The 23,430-nt window shown below is 38.1% G+C and overlaps 1 protein-coding gene across 4 annotated transcripts in view; it reads right to left on the bottom strand.

Annotated features, from left to right (window-relative positions):
• Nek1 (NIMA related kinase 1) overlaps positions 1-23,430 on the bottom strand; it is a 115,043-nt gene that overhangs the window by 59,331 nt on the left and 32,282 nt on the right. For all 4 annotated transcript variants that reach the window (XM_051182461.1, XM_051182462.1, XM_051182463.1 and 1 more), the window contains exon 16: positions 12,250-12,352. In XM_051182461.1, coding sequence (XP_051038418.1) covers positions 12,250-12,352 — 103 coding nt within the window. The remainder of the gene's footprint in view (positions 1-12,249; positions 12,353-23,430) is intronic.

Genomic DNA, 23,430 nt, shown 5'->3' with positions numbered 1-23,430 from the left:
AACACTACGATGGTGGCAAGCAGCTGGGGCCTTCATTCACTGAGCATAAAAAAAAAGAAAAAATACCAATTTTCTCACCCTTTTCCAATTGAGTCTTCAAATAAAAATGTATTCCAGCTGATCTTCCGAATCACCTTATGAGAGTAGGATGAAACTAGCTAAACTGTGTTGAGTCCTAACCCACAGAAACCATGAGCCAACAAATGTGTATTGTTAAAAATGGCTAAATAGTGGTAAATTATTACACGAGAAAGAAAAGGAATAGAAGATTAAGCCCTACTGAACTATGGTACTGATGAAGCACCACTGATGAGTTCAGAGAATAGGAGTAAACCCATGGCTACAGACAACCCTGATGAAAATCACACACAAGGGCTGGGGAGATGGCTCAGAGGTTAAGAGCACAGGCTACTCTTCGGAGGTCCCTAGTTCAATTCCCAGCAACAATGTAGTAACTCACAATGATCTATAAAGAGATCTGGTGTCCTCTTCTGCCCTGCAGGCATGCATGGAGGCAGAACAGTTTTCGCATTTATTTATTTATTTATTTATTTATTTATTTATTTATTTATTTATTAAGGGAATTAACAAAAGAGAATTTGGGGCATGATGGAGTTTACTGTAACTTTCTATATACATTTACATATGTGTTAAAATTCATACAACTGAAGAAAAAAATCAAGTCATTCTTATTGCACAGTAATTTTAAAAGTAAATGTCAAAGAAAGAAGTGCTGGAGCTGGGAAGACAGCTCAGCAGTTAAGGGTGTTTGCTGATTTTGCTGGAGACTGGAGTTTGATTCTCAGAATCTATGTTAGGTGCCGCACAATCACCTGTTCCCTAGAGGGTCCAATGCCCTCTTTGGCCTCCAAGGGCACTAGCATGCATAATGACATATACACACATAAACAATAATAAAATTAGATATATGAGATTTATAAGAAAACAAGAGGAAAAACTGAAATGAATGTGCAGAATACAGCTAGAGCAGTGTTTGAAGCTGGGGAGTAGGCTGATTTACACACATATGTACACACACATTGCCTACAGAACTCTCAAGTGAGAGACCACTCCACAATGCTTACAGCAAGAAACAGGCCAGATGGTGGTAAGGCCGGGTGGTAGTGGCGCATACCTTTGATCCCAGCACCTGGGAGACAGTTGGATCTCTGTGAGTTTGAGGCAAGTCTGGTCTACAGATCAAGTTCTAGGACAGCCAAGGCTGCACAGAGAAACCCTGTCTTGGGGAAAAAAAAAAAAAAAAAGGAGAAGAGGAAAGAAAAAAAAAAAAAAAAAAAGAGAGAGAAACAATTAAAAAACGTAATCCCAAAGAGCATTAACATGTAAATATTGAAGGAAAAAAAAAAACAATTACACAAAAGAACATGCTAAGAAATTATAGGCAGAGGGTTTAGGGCAAACTGCAGAAGCAAGGAGGAAAGTTCACAGTTCATGTTACCTGACAGGAAGGTCAAGTAAGATGAGGATTGTAAATGGTTTGTTTGGGCTGGTCATGTCACTCAATGGTCCATCACTTATTTAGCTCCTAAGAAGTCTTAGGTTCAATCTCCCACACCACAAAAAAGAAACAAACAGAAACAACAAAAAAGCATATATTTGACAGGATGGACACTAGTGATTTTTTTTAAGATAGTGGTGTGGTGATAAACTGTTTACAGAGTTAAAATAATAGATAAGGAACAAATGGAGTTTCATTCATTTGAGGAGTATCCCTATGACTTATACAGAGTTAATGATGGGAGAAACAGAAACATAATTAAAGGTTATATGAAGGTATGATTAAAGAAGGACTGTTAAAAAGAGATAGGATATAACTATTATAAGGCCCTCAAATAATGAAAGTATGGCATCAAAGATAACAAAATGCTGAAAGTACAAATCAAATGGTTTAAACATAATCTTCAGAGCTTTGATTCTCTCCAGTGATGTCTAAAGGTATAATCACAAATACCATAATGGGAATGTCAACTCAGAAAATAGGCTCCACAAGGTGGACAGGTGAGTCAATTATCTGGGCATGTGTATAACTGAGTAAGCCGAATCGTATTACTAGAGTAAGCACATCATGTTACTAGAAACAACTCCAGTGTCCCTCTACAGAGGAATGCCTACTCAAATTGTGGTATATCTATACAACAGAATGTAACTCAAGAATAAAAGAACGAATATGGCTAGGCATGGTAACATACACCCAGAACTCAGCCCTTGGGAATACATTATGATTCAGAATTTTCAGTAAATGTCAATAAAAAGTTCCAGAACTTAATGAATGGGAGCAGATCAGCGGTAGGGAAGTGATCAAGTGATGGGGCATAAGGAGCCTGGGGAAATGGTAGAAATGTTCATAACACAATAAAGCAATATACACATGATTATATGTCAATTGCTCATCAGGACATACTTAGCACTGGTAAGTTTTATTATGATTAAAGTATATAATAAGTCAATTTGTGGAAACCTGGGTAGTATGTTCTTATATGAAATCCATGCTAAAATCAGTACTTATAGACAGCTCTTCTGAAGGTATGTATTGTTAATACATGGTTGTCACATGTCATTTTGTATCTGTGCAGACCTACCAAATGTACAACCCAAAGGTGAACCCTAACATAAATCACAGACTTTGATGGTTATAATGTGTCAGTGTAGGTTCCTCAGTTCTAACAAATGTACCAGTCGGGTACAGAATTTGGTAATGAGGAAGGCGGTGCACATTTGGAGGCAGAATATGATTGGAAATCTTCATAAAGGTCTATTTTCCTGGGAGCCGAAAGCTGCAGTAAAAAAATCATCTCTGGCTGGTGAGATGACTCAGTGAGTAAAGCTGCTTGTTATGCAAACTTGATGATCTGAGTTCAAGTCCCGAAAATGAGGAAAAGGTGGAAAGAACTGACTCCACAAAGTTGTTCTCTGACCTCTATAAGCTCGTGCACACACGGAATTTAAAATAAAATAAAAAAACAAAATCTAGCCAGGTAGTGGTGGTGCACACCTTCAGTACTAGCACTAAGAAGCAGAGGCAGGTGGATCTCTGTGAGTTCAGGGCCAGCCTGGTCTACAGAGTTCTAGGGCAGCTAGGGCTACTCAGTGAAATTTTGTCTCAAAAAAACAAACGAAACAGCAACAACAACAAAAAATAAAGTTTATATACTTGCTCCTTGACCTCATCCATCATCTCCAAATATAGTTTAAAATTATTAACAAAGAGAGAATTCTAAAAAGACAGCCAAGAAAGAAAAGGGAACCGCTCAATCTATTTCTCTGCCTCTTCTAAAGCAGACATGTTTTATATCTTTGTTTTGAACATAGAGACTCCAGGTTCCTCAGCATTTGGGCTTGAACCAGTTAGTTTCCCATGGGACATTCAGGTCTCTGCCAGGGACTGGGGACAATCACATTAATATCTTATGTCTGGATGTTACTGGTTTCCAGACTGCGTCATTGCCAGCTTCCCCAGGCCACAAACTCCCATACAGAACTTTTCTACTTTCATTACATAAATATATACTCTAATGTTTCCATATGCTTTGCTGGATAATTCTGCCTAATGCACTAGTGTACATATTCTTGTCTATCAATTATAGACGCCATCCCCTAACCTCTTGCTACCTGAGGCAGGTGGGAGAGCTGGCCCTGCTCCTCATGGTGCTACAGTAACAGCACTCAGGAGAGAAATCCCTCAATATGCCCTGGTGGTGTAGGTGCCAATGAGCCAGTCCCTGGGAGCAGGAGAGCAGGAAAACGGGCTCTGCCCCTTGCTGCAGTGGGTGAGCTGGCCAAGGAAGTGCTGGAGAGTTCACCCTGGTAGTGAGATGAGGGAGAGCTGGCCAGCTGACCAGTCCAGACATGGCCCACAACCACAACACATCCACCCCATCTATGAACTGCTGAACATGTGAAGGGGTCAGTCCTTCAGATCCAAAGCTGCAGGACCTCCATAGGACAACAATGGGATATCGAAGAGTCCCAGTGAGGGCTCAGTATTGATGGTGTAGCAGAAACCAGAGGCCTCTAACCAGACCAATGACTCTTCACAATCAACACTTGCAAGTAAGATGTGTGGACTAAAGGGTCTATTGTGAGACTTACTGTGTCACACTATAGCTTCCATGATGACATTATCTTTTCTTTTAAATTTTATTTTGGGGGGTAGGTTGCAAGGGCAGAGGGGGATATGAAGGGATGGGGAGATGAATGGGATCAGGACGTATGATGTGAAATCCATAAAGAATGAAATTTAAAAAAAGTTTTACACTCTCCTAATCTTCATATTTCTATTATTCCCAATTTGCTTAACAATAAAAACAGTCTTGTCAAATTAGTCAATCATTACAACAAGAAATATATGACACATCTACTCAAACAGAATGAAAAATAAAAAAAATTGCATACAACCCCCTCTTTCTAAAGCACTTTTATACATATACACATTAGGTACTAAAAACATGAGGAATTCCGCGTCAACAGAATTTATCTTGGAAAAACATAGCTCATAAAACTCATTGCTCAGCTCATCCCTGCCTGTCGACCACTGACAATGTTAAGCAGCTATCATACACCTTTCTTACTACATCAACTGTGTCATCCGAAACAGTAGCCAGAACACCTCTCCCCCTTGAAGTGGATTCTTGTCAGGTATTTAGCCACAATAGAGAGAAAATTAAACAGAAAACTAGTCCCAGAAGTGAGATGGGTGTACCAACGATAAACTTGGCCATGTGGTTTGTACATAACTGGTTTGTGGGAAGAATATGAAAGGCCTTGTAGCTGTGGGCTAAAGAAGCCCCGGAAAACTGTGAATAGAGAGGGCTAAAGTTTTCTGCCAGGAGTATGAGAGAGCAGAAGGCTGAGAGGAACTCAGAGAGTAAAGGCAGGCTCATTAAGTTTCAGAGGGTGACTAGGACTTTATTTGTGAATGGGCCTAGAAGCCAATCATAGTATATTTAGCAAAAACCTGGCTGTGATCTGCCTGTATTCTGAAAATCTGATTAAGCTTTATAAAGAAATGGATTACTTTTATGACAAGGGAAAATTCAAGACAATGTGGCATAAAGTTAGTCTATGGTAAGCTCCCTGTTTACTTCTCAAGGTGTACTGTAATACAAAACACAAAGCTGTGAAAATATAGCTTGTTGGCAAAAGGAGGCTACCTGGGTTAAAGCTGTACAACAGGGACTATCATAGCTAAGAAGGTTAAAGAGAAGCCCCGTGCTGTGTATTAAAACAACAGGAGAAGGCCTTTAGAGCAAGACCCCACTAATGAATAGCACCAGAGTATAATAATGTGAACTCATTTCAAAAACTTTCATTTAAAAAGACAGTCTCTGAACAAGGAAATCTTCCAGGTATTTCTAATTAATGTTTTCCAGTTACAGCCATATAGGCACTCTGAGGGTGCTGCAGTTATGGGCCAACAAGGCCAGACCATATCTCAGACTGGCAGCAGAGTTTCCCATTGCCTAACTGATTCCAAGTTTACAGACATGCAAGATGCAAGGCTAGATAAAGGTTCCAGAAAGCCAGTGAGGCCAGGCAATGTACAAAAGGTCAGGTTCACTACAAAAAGCTCTTGGGTGGGCTGTAAAGCCCAAGTTACAAAGGAGACCAGATGATATGGAAGATGCAACAAAGTTTGCCATGTTGAACTTGAGGTTCTGAATGGAGTCAATCCAAGAGCCCTACATGCTGCACAGAAGTAGAGAGGTGGGGCTACCCAACCCATTAAAGCTCAGATGATACCATCACAAGCTGTAGGGACGGAACATGGAGATGTGTTTCAGCTTTGGTTGTATCTTTCCTTGCTATCCCTTTATCCCACTTAGCATTAATTGTCACCTTCATGCAGCCTAAAATTACATTAAAAAAATAATAAGTTTAAGTTGAAGAACTGTCTTTATCAGGCTGCTCCAAGGACATGTCTGTGAGGGGACTGCCTTGATTGTTAACTGACATAAGAGGGCCCAGTCAATTGTGGGTGGTATCATTCTAGGCAGGAGGTCATGGGTTGTTTAAGGAAGCTAGCTAAGTTTGAGGCTGTGTTTCCTGCTTCAGATCCCTGCCTGAGTTCTTAGCATGATGTCCCTCGGTGATGGACCACCACATGGAATCCAGATAAACCCTCCCGACTCCACTAAGCTGCTTTTGGTCGGAGTGTTCCACACAACAACAGAAAGGAAAGTCAAACACCCTTCCTATCTGTTGGAATGCAGGTGTTTACTTTGTGCATTGCACACTGCAAATATGTAACCTGCTCTGAGTCTCAGATAACTTTAGAAAAGCATCAGAAGTGTAAGACCATGAGGACTTTTGCAGTTTACTGAATATATCTTGCACTACGAGGTGCATAGAAGTGATGGGGGATGTCCTTCTGTATGCTGTGGATATGTTTCTCTTACTGGTTGAGAAATTAAGCTGTTTTGGCCAGTGGACAGGCAGAAGTATACATGGGGCTATCAGACTAGAAGAATTCTGGGAAGAGGAATGCAGAGAGCGAGTCGCCAGGAAGACACCATGTAGTTGCCTGGAAGGTAGGATGCCTAGGCATTCTCTGGTAGGGCAAGACTAATGTGGAGATACATAGATCAGTAGAAACAGCTTATTAACAGAGAGCTAGCCAATAAGAAGCCTTAGCCATTGGCCAAACAGTTTATAATTAATACAAGCTTCTGTGTGTTTATTTGGGACTAAATGGCTGTGGGACCAGGCGGAACAGAAACTTCCATCTATACAGAAGCCTATGTGAGCCTGGGCCCCTTTGTGCTGGGGCAGAGTGTTTGAACACTTGGAATCTTTGAATATTGCTGTTTCGGATGGCTGTGGAAGGAACAGAGGGTGAGAACCAGTGTGAAGAAGCAGGTTACTTGGAAGCAGGGCTTGGCGGTTGGAGGCTGGTCCCACCCTCCCCAAAGTTTCTCTGCTTCCTGACGGCTGATGTCATATGAGAAGCTGCCACATGCTCCCTCCTGCCACCATGAGGAAGCAATAATAAAATGAAATAAACCAATAGCCATAGCATCTAGGAAGGTGAGCAAGAAGGAAGGAAATGGGAGAGAGACAAGAAGAGGAAGGGAGGGACAGAGGGAGGAAGACAGAGAGATTGATTTGTCAGGAATACAATTTGTATTCAGGTACCTAGACCAGACAAAGGAGAAACATTTTTTTTTTTTTAATCTTACAATAGGGAAGATAAAAATCAATGCCTTTTGCATGCCAAGTAAGTGCTCTACCACTGAACTATCCCTCCAGGCCCAAATTTACCAATTTCTGGTTGCAAACAACACAGATCCACTTCTTATACAGTCTTAGATTAAAAGTAATGTGATTTTGCATTTGTTTCTGGACAGTACTGCGGACAAAGAGAAAGGGTGTCTTTTTATGGGAGTGCATATTAGCATTAAAAATTCAAAACAAGTAAGGATTTAGGCTGGTTCTGCAAAGGCAAAAGGAATTAAATAGTATGGAATGTTCAAATGTGAAACCTACAGAAGGAAAAGTATGTCAGAAAGAGACTATGGTGACAGAGGATGTGAGCATGCTCCACAGTAAGTACGAATGGTTACAGTAAGAGGGTCATCTCCAGTAGTATATCCCCTTCATCTGTTCTCCCTGGAAAGGTTCTCCCTGGACAGTGTTCACAGGAAAGGTAACAGCTATAGTTATAGGAAAGTATAACAGCACATACTGTTATAACAATGAGCATCTAAGGACTGCTAATACCAGGGAACAGCTAACACATGTTAAAGCTAAAGGAACCAAGGTAGCACAGCCAGTATCACCAAGAATAAGATGACATCAGAAACACCAGGGAAATAATACAACAAAGGAGCTTAATGGGAAAATAAATTAGAATCTACAAACACACAAGCAGAAAGTTTTAAAGTACAAACATACTGAACAGATGAGGGGAGAGCTAAGTGTATCAGTGAGCTGGGAAAACAAAGTAGAAATGAGGGGAAGGACAGAACAGAAGAAACAAAACACCAAAAGAAAGAACTTTAAGTACAAAGCTTATTATCTCAGTTGAGAGCAGTTTTCCTGAAAAGGTAAAGTATTTAGAGAAACAGTAATTAGGGAGCCCATCAGTGAGATTATCCCCAGGACTGAATGTAATCATATATACTGAGAGCTACATATATCAGCGAGAACCTGTATCAAGTCAAAGAAAAAATAAAACAAGACAAACAACTGAAAAACAATCAAGTGAAATTTCAGAATTTCAAGGGTAGAAAAATAGGCCTAAGAGTGATCAGAGAAACAGCAGCTTAAAGGCATCATATCTCAACCTGCCTTGATGCAGGGGAGGAGCTCTGTCCTGCCTCAATTTGATGTGCCCTGCTTTGTTCAAGCTCACAGGAGGCCTGCCCCTTTCTGAATGGAGATGCAGACATCGATGGGGTGGGGGTGGGGTTCATAGATGACAGTCGGGAGGAGGGAACAGGAAGACAAGGCAGCAGGGTGGGGGGGGGCGAGGTCAGTACGTAAAATAAATGAAAGAAAATGTTAATTAAATAAAATTAAAAATAGTAACTAAGTAAATAAATGAATAAAGTCAATAGAAAAAAGAGTTGCTGGTGAAGAGAGACTCATTCTTTATTGAGGGTATACAGTCATCGATAGGTTTCCCATGTTCCACTAGAGGGCCCGACACTCATGCACATATGGGCAACACTAGCTGGATTTAGAGGGTCTAAAAAAGACAAAGTTGGGAGGGTACATTAGGGAGATATAAGGTAAATACAGAGGTGATGGGAGATAGATATGATCATATTTTATTGTGTACATGTATGAAATTCTAGTAAAACTTTTTTTAAATCAAAGAATTTCTTATAGCTATGACAGAATAATGTGATTAGATCAACATAATTTTTTTTTTTTTAAACTTTGGGTTAGATACAAGAAAACATGGTTTTCAAGTACTGGAGAAGGGGAAGCAAGGGAGGTTAAGCCTGAGCCTGATGATTGCTCCACTTCGTGTCTGGCCAGAGCTTCTAAGCAGCAGCACAAGAAAGGAAAAGCAAACAGAGCAGGAAGGTCTTGCCTAGTTGAGACAGTCATTGTTTGGAGATTGACAAGCTGAAAGTTGCTGGAATTTGTGGTCAGAGAGCAAATTAGAGAAAGCTGCACAGACAGTGCTGAGAAGATGGAGAGATTCTTCAGGGTTTCTTATTGAGTGACCAAGAGCTGTGGTATTTCATGTTTCCAGCAGCCAGATAGGAAATACAACCAGTAAGGCACTGTACCCAGCAGAGGTACCAAGTCAGCACGAGGGAGAACACTGTTCCTTAAAGCTTCAGGGAACCTTGAAAATCAGCTTTCCGTGACTCAAATTACTTGTAAATATAATTAACTAAATCCCCCAAATATTTAAAGAATAGAAAACACTGGAAAATAAAGTACATAGCGCTTGACATAGTAATACATATTATTAGGCCTATCAAAAATAGAAAAAGATTTTTTAATACGACCTTAATTAACAGAGACTCAGAAACAGCAGAGAAGACAATTTGTAGATGACAAAATTCAAACAGCTATTATAATGACAGTCTATATTTTCAAGGTACTGAGTGTTGTAAAGACAGAAACTAGAAGAATGAAAACACCCAAGTCAATATTAAGAGATGTAAAACTACAGTATATGAGCTGAAGTAGAACTCAGTAGTACAGCAATAGCCTATATATAAGAAGTTCTGAGTTTTATCTCTAGCACTGCAAAAACAAAACGAAAATATGACAAGAACCATATTAGGTCTGGATGAGAGCAGCAGCATAATCCACAGCAGAAGGTCAAAGTCCTTAAGGACAGAAGAACAGAAACCATCCAGAATCACAAAGAGAAAAAGTGAAAAAGCACCAGTGAGTGGTAGAGGGTCACAAGCGGTCTACTATGCTTACCAATGCTCTAAAACAAGGAAAGGAAGAAAACACATTTTCAAGAAACAGTGCCTGAAAAATTTGAACTTACACACCCAGGAAACTAATGAACAGGAAGAAAACTCAGGAGTTTTCTAATAATCAAATTGCTTCCAGGCACAAAGAAAAAGCTTCTGTGAGTCTAAGATGAAAGGGCATATGATGTATGTAAGAAAAGATAAAGAATGACAGCTTGCTGTCAGAAACAGGCATGTCAGAAGATAAGCAGTCCTCAACCTATGTAATACCCTTAGCTCAGAAGATAAGCTGCCTTCAACCTATAGAATACACTTAGCTCAGAAAATAAGCAGCCCTCAACCCATAGAATACCCTTAGCTCAGAAGATAAGCAGTCCTCAACTTATAAAATAACGTTGAGAAGATAAGCAGTCCTCAACCTATAGAAAACCCCAGCTAAGATGTTTGTCAAAAACAATGATGAACTCAAGCTAAGGAGATGGCTTAATAGTCAAAGCACTTGCCATATAGGAAGAGAACCAGTGTGACTTCTATCATCCAAGTCAGTGTCAGGTGGGTGTGGCAGCCTGCTTGAGAGCACAGATGGGAAAGGAGACTAAGGAATCCCTGGAGCATGCAGGCTGCCAAGACTAGACATACCATAGGCCAGCTCTGGGCTCCACTGAAAGAAAGACTAGACATACTGCTTCAAAGAATAAGGCAGAGAGTTTTCAAAGACTCCTGATAACTTGGGCCTCCAGACATACCCGACACACATGTGCTGTCCCATACCCATATGCTACATATCCATGAAAAGCCCCCCCAAAAAAAAAAACAGGCAAAATGTTTTTCAGATCTACACAGGTTAAATTCACCACAAAGTATTATTGATGTGTAAGGGAAAAAATAAAGGCATTTTCTCAACAAATTTTGCAGTCTTTTTAAACAAAATACAAGAAGAAATTCTCCAACATTAAGCAAGATAAACTGATGAATAGAATCACAGGATTAAGGGAAAACAGTAAGGGGAAAAGTCATTAAATATTGATCTAGTAACTATTACTTTTTAAAAGGTTCTTTAAATTTTACTTTAAATTATGAGTATGTGTATCTGTCTGTGGATATATACAAGTGAGTGCAGGCACTGAAGAGGCCAGAAGAGGGTGTCAGATCCCTGGAGCTGTAGTGAGTTCTGAGAACCTAACTCCTCAAGAGCAGCAAGCACTCTTAACTGCTGAACCATCTCCTGTTCCCAGTAACTGTTTTAAATAATACAGAGCTGGGAATGGTGGTCCATACTTATAATTCCTATACTCAGTCAGGTATGAGGAACTCAAGTTACAGATGCCAGCCTAGGCTACAGAGCAGTTTAAAAGCCCTTAAATAAATAAATAAAAAGCAATAAAAAAATTATTTCAGATGCTATTAAAAGGGAGAAGGCAAGAAATTATCTTTTCCTACCCACAGAAATGTCAAAAATACAGATTCATTTCAGATACTAAGACAGTAAATTGAGTAAATTGGAGAATGTGTGTTAAAAACAGAATGATCGGTCAACTGAGCTTTTAACCATTTTCCTATAATATAATCTTAATGGGAAAAAAATCATATAATGAATAACTTAATAAACTTACAAAGTCACCAATTGTGAGCCTTTAATACATGTGTAATAAGTCTAACAAAATACCTTGAAGCATATCTTACATGAACAGAAGGCTCTACAGGGAGATGAACTGTCAGAAGCAATCCTCAGTTGCTTTATAAACAAAAGATCAAAAGACATTTGGGGCCTACTACAACTGAGAACTATTGAGAATTTCAACTATTTAGATGATTACCTCAAAACTTAATAAGTTAAGTTAACTTAATAACTTAAGTCTTAGATAAATGACTTAACTTTGTATTTGGCTTAACTGGATGTTTTAAAGTAATTAAATTTCTAATATACGTTTCAATAAATGCAGTTTTATATGTCTACACTCAAACATCTATTTCCCCTTTATTTTTCTAAAAATTCTTTGCTACTTAAAAGTATTGAAAGCAAAAAGTATATTAGGAAAAAAACCTAGCAATTTAAGAACTTATTTTTCTAACATCTAGATTGTCATACCCATTTCTACCCTTTTTAAAGAACAAAATAATGATGCAATTTCACCTTTGGCATAAAAGATACCAATATAGGATATCAGAAAACAGGTTAATAAACAAGATATATGAAAACATAATCTGTACATTACTTTTGAACAACTTCAGTATCTTTTATTATACACAGACCACTATATAATAACTCTTTTTACTTGCAATATTCCAGATCTTAACTTTTAATATTCATAGGTTCAAAACTCAAGAAAAAATATCATACCACATGTCCTTCAGCTCGGGCTTTGTTCTGCATAGCTTCTCGTTTACGCTGTAGGAATTCTTCTACTTGCTTAGCTCTCTCTACAGCTAGCTGTCCTTTTTGCCTATTGTGGACAAATCACAGAGTTAGCCATTTTGAGCATTAAGTTCCAAATTTAAATAATACTTATAATTTGCTTCTTTTTCCTTGTAGAACATGAAAGCAGAAACAAAATAAGGACGTTCTCTGTAAAGCAGAAATTAGTGTGTGTGTGGGCGCGCGCGCATATATTGGTCTCTACTGTCTCAATCATATTATTTTTTAAGTAAGTAAAATCTTACACTACTTCAAAATCTTGACAAGGTTCATTTTATGTTCATATGATGTACTTTACATACAGTAAAATGGCAAGTTAGGACGAAAGTAACACCAGTTATTGGCTTTAATTTTTTCCCTTTAATATTTTGGCATCTTTTGCTGACAATTATGAAAGAATATAAACATGTTAGCAAATTAAAAAGTGATAAACATTTATTGAACATTTACTAAATGTTGTGTTAGTTATCATGATAAATATGGTAGGTAGAAACAAACATGCAAGCAAATAATCCAGCTCCAGTAATCAGGGAATTCATAGCACAACATCAAGTGGGGTTAAATCTGGAGAAGAGTAAGACAGATGAGCAAGTTACTGTCTGATTTTACTTAGACTGTGGCTAGCATGGCATATAAACTTCCTGTAGCTTTTGTGGGGGACAATAAGTTATGTTTTGGGGGAAAAACTCATGAAATAATGCCTTTTCTGTTAAGATTTCCCAAGAATATTTTAAAACTTCTAATTTTCATTCTACAAATAAGCATTTCTTCAATTTTTTTAAAGCAACAACTGAAACATAAAACTATTTTAAATAAGAAATATAGCTGTAAAAGTTTAAAACCTGAGGCTGGAGAGATGACTCAGAGGCTACTTTTATATACAACCTAAATTCCATTCCTAGCACGGATGTGCGATGGCTCAAAACCACCAGTAATTCCAACTCCAGGGGATTTAACACCGATGCCTTTCACAGGAACCTGCACTTACCCATATACACATTAAAAGTAAATCCTTGAAAAGAAAAATCTAAAATTTACCATATTATATCCTCATGAATGATAGTAGTCTAAAGTCCTTTACCTTACATATTATTTAAAAGAAATTCTTTGGAACTTCCATCACAGGAATTTTCTAGGATTAGGTAATATCTATAACTGGTTTAAGAGCCAATTACGATGATGTTCAGCTATCCCAGGTGGTTACTGTAGATCCACATAACATTTCTGAAACCCAAGCTATGTTAGCTTGAGTAGGTTGTAATAACAACAGATTAGCTCATGCCTCTGAAGTGCACATATGCTATCCTCTCGCAGACATATTAGTATACACTATAAAACTGAGATCAATTAAGGGCATCTGGTCTGAATTCAGCATGCCTCTGCAAATATCCTGGTAAGCCAGTATCCTGCTCTGCTACTTCCCTGTTTATGTGAACCTGAGCTCAAAGAGGGTAGGCAAAGTATTATGTGTCATACTGGGACATGTCATCTGAAATGAATGGCTACTTGATGAGGTTCTTTTTGAGGGTGGTGGTGAAGCATACACCACCACCTGCAATTAGATACAACCCCAACCTCTCTGCTTTGCATATGATGGCACTGACTTCGACCTTCATGTTGACCTTCAAGTAAAACATGTTTAATTTGCCATTCCAAGACATGGTCTGCATAGTATTGACCAGTGTAACAGGCCAAGTACCAAATATTAGAATTATTGCACAGTACCTCACAAAAAAAAACCATGATCACATGTATAGCAGCCTTGATTTATAGATTTTCACACTGCTTATGTATACACAACATTATCTGCTTAATGTAGTTAAAAGCACAGTTTCATCCAACAGCTATTTCCTTAGTTGTTTAATTAAGCTGGCTTATATAACTGGCTGCTTTCAAACACACTTAAAATTTTTAATTATTTAAACATGATTTCTCTCTTTTTCTGATTTATTAAACAAAGAATTATTAAGTGTCAACTATCTGTCATAATATTATCAACCCGTGAAGATGTAAAGATAATTGTACTAGCTGCTTTGATGTCAGCTTGACACAAGCTAGAATCATCACAGAGGCAGCCTCAATTGAGAAAATGACTCCATAAAATCCAGTTGTAAGGCATTTTCTTAAATAGTGGTAGATGGGGAGGGCCCAACCCACAGTTGGGTGGTACTATCCCTGTGTTGGTGGTCCTAGGTTCTTTAACAAAGCAGGCTGAGCAAGCCATGGGGAGAAGAAAATAAGCAGCACCCCTCTATGGCCTCTACACAAGCATCTGCCTCCAGGTTCCTGCCCTGCCTTCCTTTGATGATGAACTGTGATGTGGAAATGTACGATGACTAAACACTTTCCTCCCCATGTTGCTTTGGTCATGGTGTTCATCACAACAACAGTCACCTAACTATAACAGTGACTAAAACAGATTTCCAGGATACAAAGTTTAACTAATAAAAATAAATCATTTTGAGTAATTCTATGGCTTACATTAAAAACCTAGAAATCATACTTATTTTGTATACATATTACAAAACTTTTTCAACTTCACATATGCCCTGGATAATCTATAATACACATTCTTATGTATTGGTGCTCAGATTCTCATTTTTGCTTTTCTTAAAGTAGTAAAACTGCTAAACTGTAGGCACAAAGTAATATAGAAGGCTCACAGGGGCAAGGAGAAAATAATTCACTTATTCATTCTTCTCATTAAACTCTAGAAAGACTTCAGATGCAGTGGCCAGGTGTGGTGGCACATGCTTTTAAACTCAGCACTCAGGAAGCAGAGGCAGGCAGATCTCTGTGAGTTAAAGGACAACTTGGTCTACAAAGTGAAGGACAACCAGGGCTATGTAGAGACACTGTGTAGTGTTTTGAATGAAAATAGTCCCCATTGGCTCATAGTGAGTGGCACTATTTCAAAGGATATGTGGCCTTGTTGTAGGAAGTATGTCATGGGGTGGGCTGTGAGGTTCAGAAGTTCAAGCCAAGCCCAGTGGCTACTCTCTCCTGCTGTGTGTGGATCCAGATGTAGAATTCTCTAGCACCATGTCTGCCTGATTGGTGCCATGCTTCCCACCATGATGTTGATGGACTAAATCTCTGAAACTGTAAGCCAGCCCCAATAAAATATTTTCCTTTATAAGAATTGACATGTTTATGGTGTTTCTTCATAGCAATATAACAGTGACTAAGACAGCCTGTCTAAAAACAAAACAAACCAAAAAAGGAATAACTAAACAACAAGAGAAAAAAAAAAAAAAAAAAAAAAGAATCCAGTTGCAAAGGTAGAGCACCTAGTATCAGGAAAACATTGCCCTACATTAACAATAGAAGAACTATAGCATACAACTCAGAGATACATACTAGGAAACTTTGAGACTAGAACAACAGCATACAAAGATGTTAAATGTAAGAATTGTGTTAGAACAGGAATAAGGACAGTGACAGCTATGGTGCTGACAGGAAGGAGAATTGGGTTACTCAAGATAAGCTTCTATGGCAAAATTATCCTCAATTAAGTTTTATTTCTATTTTACAGGACTAGTAAGTTAACTAACCTATACCAATGCCATAATAATAACTAGGTTCTAGGTGCTCAAAGTTGACAGAGGCAAAGTTATTTTAGGCAAGAGAAGAAAGGTATAGATGAACAAAGAAAACCTTATCACCTGCCTCTCCTGAAAGCATATTTTTAATGGAAAAAAGTAGGTAACATGCAAGAACAGAACATAATGTAAGCAGAAGCATGAAATTCTGATAAAAAAACAAACACACAAACAAAATGCTCACATCCAAATAGACTACAGAGGAAATGCAGATGCCTCTGAGTGGCTCATTAGCAGACTGGACGAGACTAAAAAAAGAATCTCTAATCTTGAGGGTATGGTAAAAGAAATTTCCAAAACTGAAAGAAAAAGAAAAGAAGCTCCAAACAAAGAGAACATACAAGAACTGTGGGACTTTTCAGGTCATACTTCGAAAATCTGTATTCCACAAAAATTGAAAATTCAAAGGAAATGGACAAGTTTCTGGATAACTATCACTTACCAAAATTAAATCAAGAACAGACAAACAACTTAAATAGACCTATAACCCGAAATGAAATAGAAGCAGTCATCGAAAGCCTTCCAACGAAAAAAAGTCCAGGGCCAGATGGATTCAGTGCAGAATTCTACCAGACATTCAAGGAAGAACTAATACCACTACTCCTCAAACTGTTCCACAAGATAGAAACAGAAGGTTTATTGCCAATCTCTTTTTATGAGGCCACAATAACTTTGGTACCCAAACCTCACAAAGACACAACTAAGAAAGAAAACTACAGACCAATATCCCTGATGAACATCGATGCAAAAATACTCAATAAAATAATGGCAAACCGAATTCAAAAATACATCAGAGAAATCATCCACCATGATCAAGTAGGCTTCATACCTGGATTGCAGGGATGGTTTAACATACGAAAATCTATCAACGTGATCCACCATATAAACAAACTGAAAAAGAAAAACCATATGATTATCTCCCTAGATGCAGAAAAAGCCTTCGATAAAATTCAACACCCTTTCATGATAAAGGTATTAGAGAGGTCAGGGATAACAGGAACATACCTAAACATAATAAGAGCAATATACAGCAAACCAACTGCCAACATCAAACTGAATGGAGAGAAACTTAAGCCAATTCCTCTAAAATCAGGAACAAGACAAGGCTGTCCTCTCTCTCCATATCTCTTCAATATCGTACTAGAAGTTCTAGCTAATGCTATAAGACAACAAAAGGAGATCAAGGGCATCCAAATTGGAAAGGAAGAAGTCAAACTGTCTCTATTTGCAGATGATATGATAGTTTACATAAGCGACCCAATAAACTCTACCAGGGAACTCCTACAGCTGATAAACACCTTCAGCAAACTAGCAGGATACAAGATAAACTCAAAAAAAATCAGTAGCCCTATTTTTTTCAGACGACAAAGAGGCAGAGAAAGAAATCAGAGAAACATCACCCTTTACAATAGCCACAAGCAACATAAAGTATCTTGGTGTAACGCTTACCAAACAAGTAAAAGATCTATATAATAAGAACTTTGTGACTCTAAAGAAAGAAATTAAAGAAGATACCAGAAAATGGAAAGACCTCCCATGCTCTTGGATAGGTAGGATAAACATAGTAAAAATGGCAATCTTACCAAAAGCAATCTACAGATTCAATGCAATCCCCATTAAAATCCCACCACAATTCTTCACCGACCTTGAAAGGATAATAATTAACTTTATATGGAAAAACAAAAGACCCAGGATAGCCAAAACAACCCTATACAATAAAAAGAACATCAGGAGGCATCACCATTCCTGACTTTAAGCTCTACTACAGAGCTATAGTTCTGAAAACAGCCTGGTATTGGCATAAAAATAGACAGGTAGACCAATGGAATCGAATTGAAAATCCTGATATTAATCCACGCACCTATGAACACCTGATTTTCGACAAAACAGCTAAAATGATACAATGGGGCAAAGACAGCATCTTCAACAAATGGTGCTGGCACAATTGGATGAGGGTGTGTAGAAGACTGCAGATAGACCCATGTCTGTCGCCATGCACAAAACTCAAGTCCAAATGGATCAAAGACCTCAACATCAATCCAGCCACATTGAACCTCTTAGAAGAGAAAGTAGGAGGTACCCTTGAACAAATTGGTATAGGAGACCGCTTCTTGAACATAACTCCAGGGGCACAGACACTGAAAGAAACAATTAATAAATGGGACTTCTTCAAACTTAGAAGCTTCTGTAAGGCAAAGGACACAGTTGACAAGACCAAACGGCAGCCCACTGACTGGGAAAAGATTTTCACTAATCCTATATCCGACAAAGGGCTGATCTCCAAAATATACAAAGAACTCAAGAAACTAGTCAACAAAACACCAAATAACCCTATTAAAAAATGGGGTACAGAACTGAAGAAAGAATTCTCAATGGAGGAAATCAAAAAGGCTGAAAGACACTTAAGAAAATGCTCCACATCCTTAGCTATCAGGGAAATGCAAATCAAAACAACTTTGAGATACCATCTTACCCCTGCCAGAATGGCTAAAATTAGAAACACCAGTGATGACTTATGTTGGAGAGGATGTGGAGAAAGTGGAACACTCCTCCACTGCTGGTGGGAGTGCAAACTCATACAGCCACTTTGGAGATCAGTATGGCGGTTCCTCAGGAAAATGGGAATTAGTTTACCACAGGACCCGGCAATCCCCCTCTTAGGTATATACCCAAAGGATTCACATCAATGCAACAAAGACATCTGTTCAACTATGTTCATAGCAGCACTATTTGTAATAGCAAGAACCTGGAAGCAACCTAGATGCCCTTCAATTGAAGAATGGTTAATGAAGATGTGGCACATCTACACAATGGAATACTACTCTGCAGAAAAAAATAATGGTATCTTGAAATTCGCAGGCAAGTGGATGGCACTTGAAGAAACCATCCTGAATGAGGTAACCCAGTCACAAAAAGAGGAACACAGTATGTACTCACTCATATATGGATTTTAGACCTAGATCAAATGATCACCAGCCTATAATTCACATCACCAGAGGAACTAGGATACAAGTTGTATTCTAAGAGATTCATATAAAGTCCCTCACAGAACTGGGAAGGGACAAGTCCCCCAGACCTCAGGTATAGTGGGGGAGGACAGCTAATGGAGAGAGAAGTAGGAGAAAATGAGAGGGAGGAGAGGAAGGCATGTGTGACTAGGAGGATTGAGCCTGGTTAGGAATGGAAAATAGGAAAGAGAGAGAGAGCAGAGACAGAGAGAGAGAACATAAAAGAGGGAGCCAATATTGGTTTGAAGATAAAGTTGAACACAAAGAAAGGTCGAGGGAACTACAAGACTGCTCCCAACTAACAATCTCAGCTTCCGTGGAAAGGCTATCATAAATGCCCTTCCCGGAGAGTGAGATCAACAACTAACTTCTCCATGGAGTCCTCAACTAATGCCTGTTGAAAACAGGAGCAAACACCCATACATAAACACTGAGTCAAACTAGAACCCAGAAGCAGATGGAGAGGACAAGACCATGCGGTAGAAGTACATAGAGACAGCTTACCTGAACAAGGAGGAGCTAAGGGCCACTAGACTGATAGCTGGGAAGCCAACAGAGGTCTGACTCGGACTCCCCCTGAATATGGGTCTCAGCCAGAAGGTCTGAGCAGTCTAAGAGACCTCAGACAGTGGAGCCAGGATGTATCCCTGGTGCACAAAAGGACTTTGCAAACATATCCCCCATGGAGGGATAACTGCCTTATTCTAGAGATAGGAGAGAAGCCCTAGTCCCTACTTCACAGGACCTGTCAGATCTACATGACCCCAACTGGATGGCATTCCCCTACATATTGTATTGTGGTGGGGGGTTGGGAGGGGAGGGTGTTTAGAGTGCATGGGAGAGGGTAGAGAGGGCAAAAGGGAGGGAAGGAGGGAGGGAGGGCTTGGGGGGAGGGAGGGAGGGAGGGAGAGGGAACTGGGATCGACATGTAAAATAATAATAATAAAAAAAAAAAAAAACGCTTTGACTCCAAAATTTAAGTTGAAGAACAAGTTACTGGGGAAAAGTATTTCTATTTTTGTTTCCACAGAAAATGAAAAGATGTGGATTCCTTCCAGACTAATGTGGTTTGATCACACCAGACCGCCTGAAACAGAGTACAAGCTGATCCTACATTCCAAACAGCTGGACAAAACAGCCCTACAGACTACAGCTAGGATATCTGAATCTTCTTCGAATCCCCCAAGACAGCGCCCCTTACCAGCAGGAAGTAGTTTGGAAAGAACGACGCCCAAATTCCCAAATATTGTGTATAAATGTTTGTTTTCATTTAATCGGACTTTGTTATATAAAATTAAATAAAAAATACTCTATATGCAAAAAAAAAAAAAAAAAAAAAAAAAAAAAAAAAAAAAAAAACAACAACAACAACAAAAATGCACAAAAAAAAAAAAAAGAACTGTGGGACAATTACAAAAGGTGCAATATGCATGATGTGGAAACATTAAAAAGACAGAAACATCATTTAAGCAATAATGACTCTGAATTCCCTGGATTGGTGTTAAACACCAAACCAAAGATCCAGAGGACCGAGAACAAGTAACAGCAAATGCAAAATACATAATCAGAAAAACCCTACCATAGCCAAGCTTTGGGAAATCAAAGATAAAGTCTTCAAAGAAGAAAACACATACACATACAAGAGCAGATAAGAATTACATTCAACTTCTCCCCAGAAAGGACACAAAAAATAAAGTGAAGAAATACTTAACTGCTGAAAGAAAAACAAAACAAAAAACAAAAAAATCATTTTAACCTCTGTACTCTGTAATATTGTAACACAAAGTGAGGTAAAAACTTTCTCCGACAAATCCTGGAGAAATCTGTTGTCATTATACCTGCTTTACAAGACATGTTAAATGAAGTTCTTCTGAAAGAAGTAATAAACAAGCAGCATCAAGGAAGGAAGAAGCGAAGATGAAGTTATTAGTTATTTTACGTTATTCATTTAGTAGATACTAGCTTCTTTACAGTAACAGTAGTGAGGCAGTACTGTACTACATACGTCTATGCATATCCATGCACACCTAGACCTAAGTGACATGAATGACAGTAATAACATAATGGATAACAGGGAGAAATTAGAGGCCTTCTGAGGTTATGAGGTATAAAGATAATATAAAAGAGGACCTAGGTTTGTATTACAGGTGTATAGCAAAATCTAAGAAATCATCTAAGAAGAAGTTTACAAAAGAAGCATGATTAAGAACAGGATCACGCAGGATGGTGGTGGTGCACACTTTTAATTCCAGCACTCGGGAGGCAGAGGCAGGCAAATCTCTGTGAGTTTGAGGCCAGCCAGGGTGACAGGCTCCAAAACAGTACAGAGAAATCCTGTCTCGAAAAACCAAAAGGAAAACAAACAAACAAACAAACAAACAAAAAAGAGAACACGATCACATGAAGTACTCAATTTAAATCACAAAAGAGAAAGTATAGACCTAAAAAATGAGGTACAAGAAAAATACAGCATGAATATAAAAACATAAGAAATATGGCACACACTAACCAGAATATATCAACAATCCCTTTAAATGACAATGACAGAGACTGCCAGGAGTAGAGGTATCAAAAAGAAAACCCCATTAATTACAGGATATATATAAATAAAACCCACCTTACATCTGAAGATATATATAGAGAAAATGTAAAGAAATGGAGAAAGTCATGTTTATTGGGAAATCTGTAGCACTGCAAATAACATTATAAAAAAATCAACCATCATTTTTAATGTAGATTAGAATGAGAAAAGCCACTACATACAAAGAAAGTAGAAGGAAAATAATAAAGTTATAATTGGGTGTGATGGCACATGCCTGTAATCTCAGGACTCAGGACATAGACACAAAAGGATCCAAGTTCTAGGGCAGTCTCATGGCACCCTGACACTAAGAAACTAACAAGACAAGTCAATGAAACTGAAAGCAAGTCAAGAGATTAAAAACAAACAAACAAACAAACAAAACAACCTAGTAATTCCAAAGCTGGTTATTTGAAAGGATGAAAATATTCAGTAAGTCACCAACAAGGTGAAGAATAGATGAGACATAAATTACTAATGTTCAATATAAAAAGGGTAATTGGTATAGTTACAGAGACACTATAATAGTAAATAATTATCATTCACGAATATAAACACAAAAATCCTCACTAAAATAAGAAAGAATTAAATGCAATAATATAGAAATAAGATGAATTCATCTCAGGCACATAAGGCTGGTTCAGCATATAAAATCTACACATCAACCAACTAGATAAGGTAATATGAGCATACTGATACCTTTTAAAGTATCTAGAAAATTGAATATCCATTTAGGAAAACAATGGAAGAAAACTTGTTAAAAGAACTCTATAATTTTATAAACGAAAAGTAAGCATAATGTATTAGTTTTGCTTGTATGAGACAGAGTATCCCTGGAACTTGCTATGTAGACCAGGCTGACCTCAAACTCAGAGATTTACCTGCTTATACCATCAACATGCTAGAATTAAAGTTGTGTGTCACCATGCCTAGCCAGTTAGCATAATGCTTAGAGATGAGAAGCATGGAACAGAATATTTGTTTCTTGCCACTGTTTGTCAACATATTGGGGTACTGTCTAACGTAGGAAGGAAAAAACATATACATATTGAGAAAGTAGAAATAAAATTGATTTTGTTCACAGATGACATGACTGTCTAAGGATGAAAAAAATCAATTTCTGAATTTAGTAAGAGATCACAGCAAGGGTACAGGGCACAAGATTAGCATGCATCAGCCAACTTCTTGCCTATGCGTCAGCACTGAATAAGTGAAAGTTGGACTTTAGTCCAATACCATTTATATTAGCCACCTCTAAAATGAAATAGTAGACACAGATTTAACAACACACGAAGAGCTATATGAAGAAAACATTAACAGTCTGTTAAAATATACCGAAGAACAGAGGAAGATTTCAGATATAATAGGAAGATTTCATATTGTCAACATGTCAACTCTTCTCATACTTATCTGTGTATTCAACACAATTTGAGTCAAAATCTCAGCAAGTTAACTTTGCCCATATGAACAAATTGATCTAAAATTTATAATGGAGGTGAAATTATCCAAAATAAGCTACTAAATACTGAAAGAAGAAAAGATGGGGTAATGAAACAATCAGATTTTAAGATTCACTTTACAGTGTCTGTAATAAATACAATGTGGTTATTGGTTACAGAATAGACAAATTAGGAACACATTACAGAGCTCAAAGTAAGCAACACACAGCCAATTCATCTTTGATCAAAGACCATAGGTAAGCCATGATTTATCTTCTCAAGAAATACTATGGAGCTGTATATCCACATGCAATAAATAAATAAATAAATAAACCTAGATACTCATTCTTTGTAAAAGCATAACTCAAAATGTACCAGAAGTCTAAAAGTAAAATATAAACCTATAAAACTCCTAGACAACAGCAGAGGAAAAAGACATAGCTAAACTTGGGCATGAACAACTTAGTGAAAAAAAT

Source organism: Phodopus roborovskii, unplaced genomic scaffold (genome assembly GCF_943737965.1).
Source record: "Phodopus roborovskii unplaced genomic scaffold, PHOROB, whole genome shotgun sequence".
In the NCBI taxonomy this organism is placed as follows: Eukaryota; Metazoa; Chordata; class Mammalia; order Rodentia; family Cricetidae; genus Phodopus; species Phodopus roborovskii.
Note: the sequence above shows the minus strand (reverse complement) of the source record. Positions and strands in the feature narration are given on the sequence as shown.